Below are 15,434 nucleotides of genomic sequence, written 5' to 3' on the forward strand. Positions count from 1 at the left end.
CCCCCATATCATACAGGGGCCCCTTGAAGTGATCCCCTCACACCCCAGTGCCTGAACAGGCTGTTTATGAGGCATGGAGGATTTAGGCACGTCGGCCTGTCCTGTGATTGAAAAAGAGAAACAAGCAGGGCAGTGAGAAAACCTGTGGACTAGCAATGAGAGTTTGTCCACCTCTGTTTCTAGAAGAGCACCTGCACCCTCCTGACACTGGATTTGTCCATGTGGAAATGGAGAGGATCTTCCAGATGTAGACTGATTAATGCTCCCCTCCCTCCCACAGTCCATGTCCTGGTGGGACCAAAGGCAGGCAATCTTTTCAGCACACAGTATCTCCTATCAGGGTAGGAAAGCTCATGTCAGAAAGACAATAGGAGAATTACTCTGATACCTGTCCCACTGACAGACATGGTCAGGGGAGGAAGACAGCAATGTGGATTAGGCAGGGAGAGGCACATAACAGCATGGGATTTGATCAGCAGTAAATATCTGCACAAGATCTCGTCCCTGGCTTTAGACGGCCTGTTGCTGACAAACCACCCCAGGACAATGGAAGACCTACATGTGCTCTGACTTCTCCACATCCCAAGCCCGTCTCCACTCGCCCTTCGCGTTCTTGTGACGTGCCAGTCGCTCCAGGTCAATCTGATCTCGCTCCCTCTTCCAGCGTATGTACTCCGAGCGTTCCCGTCCAGTCATGGGGAAACTCAGGTCTCCAGGGCTCTTCTGGCCTGACTTCCCACCGTCCTGGTGGGGGCAAAAGAGCTTCCTGTTAGTAAAAATGTCTGAAAGAGCTGCATTCGGTATACTTTGTACTGTCACCACCAGAAATGCTCAGCAATATTTGAAAACAACTTGGAGCAAGGTCAGCTTCTCTCCCTAAAGCACCGTGCACACAGAAAGGCTCACTCTACCCATTGCCTAGATATACCGGTCTCAGGGTTGGCTGACTGTACCGAGAGGAAAACTGAAGCAGGAAGAAGCTGCATGGCTTGCTTGGAGTGATGTCGTAAATCCATAGCCAAAGCAGAACAAGCAACCATTCCCTCCCAAGGGTATTCAACAATGATAATGATAATTTGTGGCAATTTATTTCTGAAAAGTTATTCCACACCATCCAGACTACATGAAAAGTGTTGCATTTCGAAGGATTAAAATTGCTTCCACCTCAACCCCTGCATTTTGCCATCTGGATACATTCTTGTTGCCTTAATGAGATGGGGCTTCACTGCTGTTTCCCTAACCTGAACCACGTTTCCATGGTTCTTGTAGCCGTTCTAACCACCTGATCGGTGAAGCAGCTGCCCTAATATGTAGTTTTTCGTTCTAGATATTCAGTACCTGATTACAAACTTTTAAAGCATGCCCCTGTTATTCTGTGTGCAAGTGACCACAGGATTGACTCGCCCCATTTGTACTTGCAGTCACTTGAACGACAGGCATAAATTAGACAGTGGCTTTCACCTGCTGTGTGCCTGCTCACCTCAAGGTTTTCAAATCAAATGTTCTCAATTTTTCCTGGAAAAGGCACTTTGCTAAGGTTTACTTATGGCATAGAGTTAGCTCCTGGAGCGCTTGCAACATCTCCCAACAGAATTTGAGAGGTTGAACTCTCACATAAGATGCAACAGGCTGATGAGTCCCCCCAGCTGAAGACTTTGGGACACTTAAAATCAAAGTTATGCCTATGAAATCCTTCACACTGACAGGGTTGAGAAGGAAGACAGCATTCTGTGACCACCAAGCATCCACAGGAGCCCACAGTCAGAGGGCTGGAGCCAACCCTGTGCCCAGGGCACACAGCACTGCGAGCGCCACCAGCAGCATTCTCAGAGCAAAGGGGCTCTTTGCCTTCCTTGCTTTCAGCCTCTTGGTTCATCACTTCTCCTCCTCCTGATAGATTAGCTTAGAGCTGCCACTGTTCACAGTTTTAAAGCTGAATGAAAAGATAGTTCAGAGCTGATGAAGTGATGTGAAGGGAGGTGGGGGGTAACCCAGCTGTCAGGTTTATGGATGCGGAGGAATCAGGAGCCAACTGGCCATGGTGTGTTGTCAAGCAACACCATGTAACGAATACCTTAGTGCAGAGCTGAGTCCTGGTGTGCTAGTTACAAGAGGGTAATTCATCATTTCTTACACACGCCCTTCCACACCAGCCACCCTCAGCCCTTCCCCAAACAGGAATTAACTCCTCAGCGTTGCACTGCAGATAAAAGCAGAGCAGCGGGGAAGGAATGACTGAAAGCCTTGTTACCATGGAGACCCACCCGTGTGGGCCGGAGATGGGGTGGCAGTAATTGCTCCTCCATTGGTTAGCTGGCAGGAGCTGGAGGACCTGAGGCTGCATCCCAAAGAAGGGAGAGATGAGGTCTGCAGAAAGGCGAGGAACAGCAGGACAAAGCAAGGGCAAGCCCTGCTCCCTGGGTCAGGGCACAGGCCTGGAGATGCTCCCCACAGCTTCCAGCCCCACAGCACAGCGGGCCCTGCCCTGATGAGCCCAGAGAGGGGAAGAGCGCAAGAGCCAACAGCACACAGCTACTGACTAAGAGCAGGGCTCAACCTCCCAAGCTGGAGGGCAAGGGAAGTATTCTGCACCATTACCTTGACCCTTAGCAGAGGGGAAGCCAAAAGCGAGGGTGAGACTGAAGCTGATGCCCGTGTGCTCTTGCGGGCAGGTGCAGAGATGGCCATGGGGCCCACAGAGCTGGGGAAGCTGGTGTCTGAAGAGGGGCCCACCTCAACTGCAGCATAGCTGTGGTTAGCTGGGCCACAAGGCTATCCTGCTCCCCTTTTCTGCTCTGGGGGGCTCAGCTGGAATTAATGTTTAAGAGCCCATCTGTGTCCTCCTAATGAATCACATTGAGGCGGGGCTATTCAATTTGTGCTCCATTAATTAAGAGCATCTGCAGGCTCGGGGGAGCCAGCGTGTTGTCCAGGGTTTGCATTAAGCAGCCAGTGGGAAGGCCTGTGCTTTAATTTACCTCCATCCCAGTCAGCTTCTGCTGAAGTGAGGAGCTGTAGCTAATACAGCCTGAGCCTTTCAACCCACAAGCAAATGGTTTTGGGAGAGAAACCAGCTAGGGCTGTGCTGCCCCATGGGTGAGCACATCACCCTTCCTATCATCCCTGCTGCTGTGCCAGGGACTTCAGCAGCCACAACAAGGTTTGAAGGGCAGGTCCCCCGTCACCTCTTTCCGGTGCTACTTTGCTTCAGGTGTGTTAGCTGCTCAGCAAAGCTTTGGATGATGAGAGGGGTGAACACTGGGGACCACACCAGAGCACACTGCTGCCTCCTTTAGGGCTGAGGCAACTCTTACTGGTGGGGAGGTACATCCTACTGGTTTCCTCCTCTAAAACAAGGGTCCCTCTCAGGGACATAGGGCCCCACTCACCTTCCGGCTGTGCTCACTTTCTGGGCCTCTGTCACTGTCTGATCTCCGCTTCTCTGCTGTTCTCCTCTCCTCCGCCTGCAAGAGCGCAGACACAGGAATTACTTCAAGGATTAAGCAAGGACTCTTGGCAGAGGAGTCAGTGCCTGACCCTGTGCCCACCAGGACATGTAAGAACTGCCCTGAAAAGGTCAGCAAAAGGGAAAAGATTGGTTTCTTGGGCTCTGAATCAAACTGATGTGGTAAAAAATGAAGTCAGAAAGTAAAGGATGTATGAGAAAAGGGGATGTGTTCCCACTGGTCCCTCCTCCCAAACTAGAGGCAGAGGTATCCTGTATGGTCCCATTTCTTTCCAAGGCAGACCACCTTTCAGGTACCTTTTCATATTTGGGCCAAAGACCCAGCTTACGATTCAACTGTACGAGAGCTGGGAGCCCATCTGAGATGCAGCTAAAAGCCAGCATGGTAAAGTTGGGAGTGATTTTTGTCCCTGTCGAACATGGTGCCCTTCTACTGGGGTCCATCCTTGCTTCTGCTGGGTTTAGCCATGCTGCCACCAGATTGTCAAATTCTGCTCCAGTGTTGATATCCCCCTGCCTGGCAGGAGGTGAAAATTAGCCCCTCTGTCTTAATGAACTACAGACACTAAACACGAGGCATGCCAGGGACCAGCTCTCTGCCCCTATGTGGAACTGATAATACAGAGACAGCCATGTCAGTGGCTGGGGTGGGATCACAGTGAGCCTTAGCAAAGTAGTCTGCAGAGCATAAATATCTTTTTAAAAAGGCTTTGTGTCCTGGTTAGCGAGTATCATGAGGGTGCCACCAGGAGGGCTGCTTGCCATTGCCTGCCCCCCACGCTGCTGAGCCCCTCAGGGCAGGGGGTGGGTGCTTGCCTGGGGCTCTGCCCTGGGGTGGCCACAGGCCTGCGTGAGCGGCTCCTGCTCCCACCCGGACGCTCCCATGGGACGTGATTTGCAGCACGGTGCCTGCCAAGTGGCACAGCATTTATCACGGCAGCGTCCCCCCGTTTTGTAACCGTACATGGCAGCCCTGGGGCTGCCTTGCACAAACGCTGCCACGAGCAGAGAGGCTCTGGCATGCGGTAGCCCAGTGGGCCCCCTCGTGCCCAGCTACGGGGTCGGGGAGTATGTGGGGCTGAGATTATCATCCTGCCATTTTGCACCGCCAAGCAAAACTGAAACACAAAGAGGAAAGTCACAGCACAAACTGCCAGGTCAGCTGTTCGAGAAAGCGTCAGTGCAGTGAGGTCCAACCCAGGCTGGAAGCAGGACTTTTATTCCAGTCATCTGGCAGCCCCAGGTTTAGCCCGGCATCACGGGGCTGGATGTGGGAAACTCAGGGTGCCAGTCTGTGGGCTCTGCCCAGCCTCCCAAAGCAACTCATCCCCACTGCAGCCTGTTCCCGTGTACCCAGTGGGATTGTGCAGGGAGCGAGCTGGGGGTTGTCTTTTGGGGGTTTGTCTGCATGTGCTAAATCTGAGGCAGGTGGGAAGTGTGACCACATAGTCAGTGCTCATGGACATTGCAGTCAGTGCACAACACCTTCACTGGTCTGACTGGTGTGAAGCTGGTGTAGCTCCAGTCCAGGTGGAAGCTTGTGTACACAGATCCTTGGAAATAACGAGGAAGATGCCAGCTATATTGTCCTAGGACTTCTCAGCAAAGATTTGGGGAAAAATGCAGAGGGGTCTGTGCTGAGAGAAGCCACCCCTCACCATATCTTGACCTGTTGCAGTCAGGATATCGTGAAAGGTGATACTGGGTATTTATTTCAAAAGGTTGCTGCAAAAACTTATGTAACCAAAAATGCTCCCTCCAGGCTCAAAGTCAACTACTCGTGCAGCCCTGTTTGAAGAACCTAGTAGTGAGGGATCTAACGAGTCTCTGCAGTCCCAAACTGAGACCTTGCATTTATAGAGAGATTAAATCAGCGGAAACCTGGAAATTTTGCTTATTTGAGGAGGCTGGCTGGGGAGCAAGGTGCAGATGGATGTTTAGCCTTTAAAGCAGCTGTGAAAGAAACACCACTTTAGAAAGAGTATAACAGAGCCAGCTGCTGCAGAAGAGCTGGAGCCCCTTGGTCCCTGGGGGAAACCTTGTGTGGGAGGAGAGACAGGAGAGAAGGAGCACTGACTGCCTTGGAACGTCCAAAGACAGTCAGACATAATTGATGGGGAAACTGAGGCAGGGAGCTGCATGGGTGTGCTTATTGTTTCATCTGAGTCTGCATATTTCTCAGGCAAGCTCATGCAAAGAATGATTCGGTTTGGACCCTTTACAATGCCTGATTGTGTCTCCAAAGACAGGAACCGGAAAGCCAGAGCATCCGCACAGCCAGAGCACTGAGCCAGGGTGCGCATAAGCTGCGGGGGGAGCAGCGAGCCTCTGCCTGCCCGCAGCCCAGCGCAGCTTGACTTCAGCCCCATCCCTGCCAAGGAGCAGCGAAGAGCGAGCCCGTGCCCAGGAAATGTGCTGGGACAGCTGAGGGACTGTGCTGCAGCTCACCAGACATGGGAGAAAACGCGGCTCCTGCGTGGCTGGCTGGCACTGGAGACCTCCAGCCCGGCGGCTGTCCCCTCCTGGCACCAGCTCTTCGGTGCGCACCACATATCGCTCTGGCACACAGACACTGTACAACTCAACATCCTTTTACCCCCTCACTAAAAGACAGGCTGCCTTTTTCCTTAATCTGCTTCTATTTTTGCTTCTCAAAAGGCACCGTGGAAAATGGAGAAGACTGAAAAAAATCTCGTTCTTTTCTACCAGGAAAGCAGGTCTGAACTGTGCAGTTAGGGGAACAGGGGTAGCTTTGCTTTTGCACCGGCTCCGGAGCAGATTCTCGCATTTGCTCCGTGCTGCCCCAGAGCTGCTGTTAGCCTGTTATGACACACCCAGGCCATGGGGAAGCAAAACATGCATTTCTCCTCCTTCCTCCTCTCCACCCCCAAAATTGTGAAATATGACAATGACATTATCATCTCATAGTTTAACTGTTCCTGCACAGCAGGGGAAGAGATGTGAGGAGGGAACAAAACCCTAAAGTCAACAGAGAAGTTTATATTTGTTTATCGAGATTTATGCAAAGATTTCTCAATTTCTCAGCCACAGAATAGTCTGGGGTGGGGCAGAGCCTGCTCCTACCCAGGATACAGCCCTGGGATCCCAAATGCTTTCTGACACTGGGTTTGTCTGACATCCCGACATACGTATGCGCAGCTAATGTTAACGTGCAACGGTGACAGTGCTGATGCCGTCACCCAGCCCTGCTAAGCACTGTTCTGTACTAACAGTTCTCCAAACCAAAAGGTTTCATTGGCTTCGAGGTCTCTAGGCTACTTCACCATCTTCTTATTTTAAAAATAAATACCAACAGATGTGTTAAATTAACCTTTTGGTACCCAATTCTCTAGGCATGTCAGCACCAGAAACTGCAGGAGAGGTTTGTGAGAGTTTAGAGCTGGTTTTCCAGTGCCCAGATCCCCTGCTGGGCAGGATTTTTGAAACTAGTATGTGAGAGGATATTTTTTTTTAACTCTTTTGAAAAATCTGACTACTAATTGTGCTGCCTGAAGGGAGCTAAAGACTTTTCAGCCACCCTTTCTGCCTATTTTCCCCTCCCATCTGTAATGTAAAAGCAAGTGTTTCTCCTGCCACAGGTTTGGTTCCTCTCCTATGCAAGCACAGAGTCAGACTCATCTGTGTAAGTCCCTGAAAGGAGCTTTTGTGTCTCTTGATTACAGTAATTTCTGATATACCACCCTGGGAAACTGTTAATAAAAGGACAGCTTAAAAGCCCCGAAGCCCTATCAACTGTCCATTTAAAGGATGATTTGTAACCTGCTAATTAACCATTGTGCTCCAGTGGTCCTGGGCTGCTGGCTTGCAGCTCTAATGTATTAATGATCCTGAAACACTGCCAGAGCATGGAGTGGCTTAAGAAAACCTGTGCTAAACATTAGGCATTATCCCCGGCCCTGCTTGCAGGGAGAGACCTGATGCAGATTTAGGGGCAGCCAGGAAGAGGTGGGAAGGAAGGTCCCAAATGTGGCACTTCCAGGCCAGCAGCAGCACTGGAGTTGAAGTTGCATTGGCAGAGCGATGTGCTCAGGCTAATTCATCCTGGAAGGAGGCAGGATGATTTGGTCCCATGGACCCCTGTGCTAACAGAGGGTGAAAGAGTACACTGGGTAGAAAAAGCTAGGCTTCAAGATGGCAGGGTAATAAAAGTCACTGGGGCTGTTTCAGAAAAGAAAATAATGAGAACAGCTTTTTTTTCCTTGCATTTCCTCTTTGGCAGCTTCTGCCACAGCTGTGTGCTGCCAGCTGCAATGTGGGCTTGGACTGACAATGTGGTGCTAGCTAGAAGCACCAAGGGTAGCAAGAATGGGAGTCTTTTTTTTTTTTTTTCCTTTTATTGAATTTCATCATGAATAAAAATAGAAAAAAATGTGGGATAACGAGTATGCCCATCAAATGTTTTAATAGGATAAATTTGGCAAATGCAGAGAGGAGGAGGCAAATTTGACAGTGACCAGGCTACAGGATGGTATCGAAGGGGGAGGGACGGATGTGATCCTCTCTCCTAGGCACTACGGGCCTCTGTGGGAGGGAGGACACAAATAACCAGAATGAGCAGGGAACCAGCTGGGGCATGAGCAAAAACCCCAAAGGATGAACCATGCTGGGGTAATAAGGGAGGCTGAAAGCCAATCCTTGAATTAGGGGTCTCTGCTCAGGTTCTAAAACATAGCTGTTCAGATGACAACACCCATACTCCATCAGGCTCTTCTAGTAGCTGATCAGTTTGGGGATGAAAATGAAGTTTCTCTTTTGGATTAACAACTAATTAAAGGATAGGAAACAAAAAGTGTCAAGAAAATGCCAGTTTCCATGGTAGAAGATTAGCAGGGGTGTGCCACGGGAACATGCGAGGCTCAACATGCTCATAAATGGTCTGGAAAAGGAGCTGAATAGAGAGATGACAGTTTGCTGATGATACTAAATCATCCAGGGCAAAGAATGTAATTTGCCAGGAAAGAGCTGCAAAAGATCTCTTGTCATTGAATGCCTGCATCATAAAATTACAGATGAAATTCAATATCAATAATACAAAATAACTCACATGGAGAAAAATGCCCCTTCTTATGTATATACACACAGTAATGAAGCCTGAACTATGATTAACACTCAGGAATGAAATTTTGCTGTTATTGTGACTAGTTCTCTGAAAATGTTAGCTCAATTATTTAGAAAAAAAAAAAAAGCAAAGAAAATGCAAAGTTGTTAGGAGAATAGAGAACAAGCCAGAAACATTGTTAATGTCACAAGAGCCCACAGCTTGAATACCACGTACAGTTCTGGTCTTCTTGTATTAAAAGAATATAGTAAAAATAACAAAGGCACAAACGAGAGCAATAAGAGTGATCAAAAATATAGAACTACTTCCTCACCAGACACGTCTAAAGAGCATCAGTCTCTTATGCCTATAGGAGAGATGACTGCAGGGAGAGGTGAAACAGGTCGATAAAATCATTTGTGCTTTGGGAAAGCGAGCAGGGGATGATCTATGCGCTGCTTCCCGTGACGCAGAAATATCAAATGGAGTTATCAGGTAACAAGTTTGAAGAAAAAGAAGGGATGCATGTTTCAACACAGCACGTCACTTAGCATTGCAGCTCCTGGCTGGAGGTGTTGTGGGGGATGAAGTTTAGGTGGACTCAAAAAAAAAAAAAAATTAGAATTCAGTCAAGAAAAAGCCTGTCAAGGAGAAAGATGCTGTTCTTGGCAGAGGAGGCCCCTAACTTGGGGGCTGGTGTGTACGGGAGGGGAGGGGTGATGGCAGGCTTCCCTGGTCTCCTGCTCCTTCCCTGACGCTGTGCTGCTGGCTGCTGCTGTGAACACCAGGTGTTAGAGCAAAGACGGTTGCACCAACACCCCTGACAGTGCCCGGCCTGTGCTGGCAGGTCCCAGCTCTGCTGCTGTGCTGGAGGACTTTGGGCTGCAGAGCCCACTGGGTCAGGTCTCCCTGTTCACCTGCGGGTTCCCTGTTTACCAGTTTTCCTGAAGTGACGCAGAGCTGAGCCACTCAGCACTGCTCACATGCCTGTCGTCACCACAGCTCAAATGGCAGAGGCATGCCATATCCCTGTTTACGTGGGGAGGACTGAAGCCCAGGGCTGCCAGGATTTGTAGATGCTCAGATCCCACCAGTGCTGGTGGGATTTAGATTCTGTTTCCAAAATGTATTGCTGTATTTGACGTCCCTGTGACACACACTGAGTTCTGCAAGCTGAAATTATTTCATAGAGGTTTAATACACTTTGGTATTACTAACTCTGATCTGCTCTCTTCACTGCAGTCTTCCAGTACCTCTTGGAGAAACATATTGCTCTGAGGCAGAACACGTGAGACAGACGTGCCTGCTTTCAATTTTTCAAGCGCTATCACTATCAGAAAAAAGTCCTTGTTTAAAACACTAATCCTTAATGCAGCTTAGGAACAGCTGAAGTGACAGGGTGGGCCAGACCAAATCTCCCTTGACTCAACCAGCCCAAGCTGGCATGTGTGAGATGCCAACGTGACCTGTCACTTCGGGCCCCATCTGCTTCTGTCACTGATCCTGGGAAAAGGTTGACCAAGTGCGGATGAGGGAAAGTAGCTCGCAGAGGGGACTGTGAAATCCAACCATTTAACTCTCTTACAGCCACATCCTTTTGTCATGTAAGGTACCTGTGTGCTGAGAGCTCATTTTTGTCCTGGCTGTTATAGCTGTTGTCTGAGGTTACACAATTAAAATGGCAATATGAAGATACTTTCATTAACTAGGGACGGAACAGGGCCTGATCAATCTAGGGGAATCACCGGGAACAAGGAAATCTCCTGAGCTCAGCTGGACTCTGCAACATATCCAGCTGGTAACAGGTATTGGAAACTAGAGTTTCAAACAGTTTTATATCTTCTTCTAAATTATAAGAGGAATCCAAAGAACAACAACAAATACTCCCATGAAAGCCCATTTTAAAAGTATACTCATTAATAAGATCTTCTGGCCTCCATAGTTGCCAGCTGTGGGAGGTGTGCTCAGCGGCAAGCCCTGTGCTTGCTCCCTGCCTCCCATGCAGGCTGGCAGAGCCCGTGTTCCCTGGAAGCACTCTGCCTTCCTGGGAGCAGTCAGTTCCCACTCTGCTCCCTGTGAGCTTCCAACGGGCTGGGGAAGGTATACTTTGAAGCTCAGCAACAGAAAGCAGGGGACAATTTTTCAGTGCCAGCAAGAAGCATGATCCTATTGCTAAATGGGTCTCACCAGCAACATTAGTCCAAGACTGCTGTTGAGCCAGGCTATCTGGGCGAGAAGACCAGGTGATGAAGCAAAACTAATCTTTCTTTTCACTCTTGAGGGCATATACTGCTCCTCGGTAGTGTTATTCAATAGTTAGGGTTATATAAAGCCTCTGTGACTTTCCTGTGCTCCTGACAGAGAGTCTTCTCTTGTTCAGCCAAGGTGTGACGGCACTGAGCAGCTCTGCACAACCCTTCTCCCTGTGGAGGTCAGCACCAACAGGCTCTCACCCAGCACCCAGCAGGCTCCCTCGCAGCCCACTGTAGCTAGAAGAGTGCCCGAGCTTCGGTCCTACCCTCTGCTAACTGGGCGACTGGGTTTGGATTGAGGGAAGAAAAAGGGATGACTTTAAATGAACTTTAGTATCTGAGGAGGAGCAGCATAGAATTGTTTGCATTGCTGGGGATTATCAGGATTCCCTTTTAGCCCAAGCTGTGTGAAGGAGACCACTGTGGCTATATACCACCAAGGAAAGGAGGGTTCATAGTTATGTGAGCTCCTTGCTCTGCTATATGGAGGTAATTGTGCTCATTGGGAATTAAGTTAAATGAACGAGCTTAAATGAATGGTAGCACAGTGGGAGTTGAAAGTAGCAGGAGCGAGACCCAAGACACCAATCTCTGCTGAATCACCAAAACCAAATCTGCCAGGCATTAGGGACTTCACACCTTCTTTGCCAGCCTGAAATTCAAAGCATCAGATCTTCAGTGGTTCATGTAACAAGGTGTAGGCAGATATGGCTTTAAGCCAGCGCAGCTGTAGATCTGCTCTCATACGCACTCTGAATTGAACTGCTTTGGGGCCAGTGTGAGTGAGGCATTGCCAAAACCTCATAGGTGGATCCTCAGCCTCAAATTTCATGTTCCATCATGAATGCATATGAGAGATGACCTCTCCCTGGGCTGTCCATACACTTGAAAGAGTGCTCAGGTTCTGAAACCAAAATCTAGGCACTCCTCTTGCTGCTCTCTCCTAGCACATTCCTAGCCTTGATGACCTCAGAGACAAGTATTTAAACAAACCCAGCAAGAGCTGAAGCAGAGACACTTGCCTTGCACATCACAGAATGACATCTGAGAGCCTCAAGGACAGCTACAGCACAGGCATGGTCACATCTCTCTCATCATGTCTAGGTGTGTTTGTGATGCCTCGACTGAAACGGGCAACATCTGCCACGTGAACCTCTGGTGAATGGTTACTAGTGGCTCAGTCAGGCAGCCTATATGAGGTTTATGGCATTCAAAAAACTGTTTGGTAGCCATGAGAAAGGAGCACCTGGGCTTTCAGAACCTAGGTGAACTCTGGGGAGAAGGAGAAGCTGAAGATTAACGTGGGCAGTTAGGAGGTGGTTGGCTGCTGTCCTAGAGAGGGTGCTGTGTAGGTTTCTCAGCGTTCCTGGGTGTGTTTGGCAGCTACACTAAGTGTTGTTTTCCTTCATAGTCTTTGCTGACCCTGTTTGCTGCAGGCATTCTTACTTATCTGTGCAAACTCTGAAATAGGAAAATATCACATGCCTCCATGTGTGTAAAGAGGAAGGTATTTGCAAAGAAGTATTTGAAATATGTTTCAAAGATTAACAAAGTTCAGCCAGCTCACCCAGTAGGTTATGGCCAGGCACAGCAGGACCTGAGTTCTGAAGCAGATATTGCCCAGCTCCGTTAACTTTTAAGTTGTAAAGTGAATCAAGAGGACAGTGCTCCCGACTCAATCTGCTCTCTGGCCCCAAAAAGAAGTCAGCAAGAGGCAGGAGTTGAGATTCACGCCCCACATCTGGCAGTGCTTTCACTGATCCTCCCAGAACAGCATCTGAGATTTCTTATGGACCCAGTATGTTTAAGAGCCTGCTAGCTCTAGTGAGGATCACAGAGAAAGGAAAGGACTGTAGCCTTTCCTCTTTCACAGCGATGGAAGCCAGAGAGTTTTATGGTGATAAGCTCCACACTATTACCATTTAGTCTCCCCCGATGTCCTGGTGCTGGGCTAGCTCCTGGTCTGTCCCATGGCCTTTCCCATGCCAGCAGAACGAGTGGATGCCACCGATACGTTACAGTCCAGTCATTCACGATGCACTTACCTTTTCCTTGTTATCCATGGTGATGGCAATCTGCATTCTTCTCCCTCGGCGGAAAGCCACCAAATGGTCTGTCTCTTCTTCACTCAGGTCTGGCACTCTGCCTGGGCCAGGGAAGCACTCGGTGCGTTTCTCACTGACGATCCGCTTGCCCTGGCAAGGACAGGATGAGTTAATGATACCTGCATCAGCCCTGGGCAACACCCTTCCTCGGAGAGAGGTCATCCCCAGGCTGCAAAGGATTTTGGTCTGGCAGAACAGAAACATGAGCTAGATAGTCAGTTGTCTTGATTTATAAAGCTGGCACCCTACTTTAAGGGATATTTAATATTACATAGACATGTTTAACTGAGCACAACTTAGGTAGGGTGGGTTTTACCCTGTTCAGATGCTTTGCAGATGAATACTGAGTGACATTTTTACTTTAGACAGGCAAGCCATCTTGAATTTGTCTTTGAAAGAAATGTGAAGTTGTACTCTCGCCAAACAACATGCCCCAATAAAACGTGAGGCTATGTTGGAGCAGAATCCTAGAGGGTGAAAGAGAAGGGAAACAGTGGTGTTCTCTCCAACCTTGCCCACAAAGGAGCTACTACCCTGAAGTGTATTAACACTTGATCATTTATCATCTTCATAATCATTGTGCATTCATATTTCTGGAATGATTTATTCAGCAGTGAAATAGTTTAGAAAACCGATATATACTCCTTGAACAAGGGCAGTTTACTCCTTTCAGATATTATTGCCAGCTGTCTATATCAGTTCATGACTTCACTGCATGGATTTACATCTGGTTCTTATTTTGTTAATTATCTTTGTTGCTGCCTGAGCTCCTGCCAGTGCCCTCAGCCATCACTTCCACAGAATGAGCACATCTTTTGTACAAAAATACGTACTTTTTCTCATTTAAAAGTATCATCTTTCAGTTCCATCATGTGCCTTTTTATTTTTGCCTTACAAGGAAATGAGAGACTTAATAAGTCATCTCCATCTTTATCTCTGATCTTTTTCTTTTCTCTTCATCTGTCTGATTCCTCTGCTTGAATTTATCAGGGATGAACAAGCTTCAGAAACTTCCCTCTCTAAAGCAGGGTATATTTTACTCTGTTTTTCTCCTTGGACTTCCACACATACTGGAGTCTTGATTTCAAAGGAGCTCAAAATCTCCAAGTAAATTTCAGTGAAACTTGGGAATCTCTGTTGCTATGATCTTGGTTTCAAAACAAACAGCACACACTGACCTCTGATTTGTGTGGAAGTCTTGCAAGCCTCAGTGAATTTGCCATGACATATGCTATCAAGATGTCCTGCATTAGCCTCATCCTCACTTGGCTCTGCCAGAAGCACAGATGTTAGTGTGGAGGGAGCCTTGCTGTAGACAGCCTCCGTCAGCAAGACCTTTTATATCGCTTGTCCAGTCATCGAGCTTCCTAACACATGATAAATGTTTTAGGAGGTACTGGAGTATTTCCAGCATCAGACCTTCAGTCTCTTGTTTATTCATCTTTCACATCTGTGTAATTTTGCTGTTTCAGCAGAGGCAGTTCTTGCATTAGTCTCATGCACATGAGAGCAAGACTGGGCCCCTGCACTGCTGTTGGTTCTGACTGGCAGAGCTGTGTGGACATGGTGGGAAGTTTTTTATACATTCCCTTGAGTATGTACAGCTCTGGGTTTAGGTTTCAGCTGTAGCTCTTGACAAGTTTTTCTGCCCTTAGTAGGACCCTTGCCATTTCTGCTTTTCTTTAAATAAGTGAAGCCACATGTTGCGTTCAAAGCAAGGATCTGCTGCCAATCTGTTCAATGCCATTCTAGTACTTTCCATGTTGTTCTTTATGTTTGTGTCAATGCAGCCTCCTACTTTGACTGCTGCCGAAGACCAACATCTGTGAGCTATCCCTAGAGATGTCAAGATCTTTTTCCTGAGAGAGTAAAGTCTGATAGTAAAGGGAATAGGCAATCATTTAAATATGGATTACAACTGTCTTGGCATCTACAGTAGCCAGACATTTAGGTGTACTTTTACCTGCAGCCAGGATATATGTCCTGGAAAAGTCCCCATACCTATATGCTCTGTGAGTTGTTTCAAATGTTTTAGTTCATGTATCTGTCTCAAGAAGGATATGATTTTATCAGAGACCAGGCAGAGCCAGAAAGTTCAACCCAGAATCTAAACTGCTCTGAAATCCTAGCTGTATGCCCCCTCCATGAATAGAGCATGCTATACTGCCCTTAATGACATGTCCCATTGCAGCCACAACAGTACAAGTGTTTGCGTTACGGCAGCTTAGTGAGAGACTGCCTGATTACTAAAGTCAGAGCTGGTTGAAAATGTGAAGGTCAATGGCAGCTTTGGCAGCAGTGACCAGAAGACAGTGGATATGAGGAGCCTGAGAGCAGTAAGGAAGGCAAGCAGCAGACTAGGGACCATGGGCTTCAGGAGAGCAAATGTTGACTTCAGGGAACTGGCAGGCAGGATCCTGCAGGAAGCTGTCTGGAAGGGGAAAGGAGCCCAGGAGACCTGACCTATTTTCAGGGACAAGGCACAAGAGCATAGGTAAGTACTTCCTGCTGTACAAGAAAATGAGCAGGTGTGAAAGAGGCCAGCTTGGCTG

At 48.2% G+C, this 15,434-nt stretch overlaps 1 protein-coding gene across 3 annotated transcripts in view; it reads right to left on the bottom strand.

The window, feature by feature from the left end:
• CCDC9B (coiled-coil domain containing 9B) overlaps nt 1-15,434 on the bottom strand; it is a 57,789-nt gene that overhangs the window by 21,270 nt on the left and 21,085 nt on the right. For all 3 annotated transcript variants that reach the window (XM_032996448.2, XM_032996446.2, XM_032996447.2), the window contains 3 exons: nt 12,823-12,972; nt 3,390-3,464; nt 560-744 (listed from right to left, as the gene is read on the bottom strand). In XM_032996448.2, coding sequence (XP_032852339.2) covers nt 560-744; nt 3,390-3,464; nt 12,823-12,972 — 410 coding nt within the window. The remainder of the gene's footprint in view (nt 1-559; nt 745-3,389; nt 3,465-12,822; nt 12,973-15,434) is intronic.

The sequence above is a fragment of the Tyto alba genome, unplaced genomic scaffold, assembly GCF_018691265.1.
Source record: "Tyto alba isolate M040663 unplaced genomic scaffold, T.alba_DEE_v4.0 Super-Scaffold_8, whole genome shotgun sequence".
Classification (NCBI taxonomy): domain Eukaryota; kingdom Metazoa; phylum Chordata; class Aves; order Strigiformes; family Tytonidae; genus Tyto; species Tyto alba.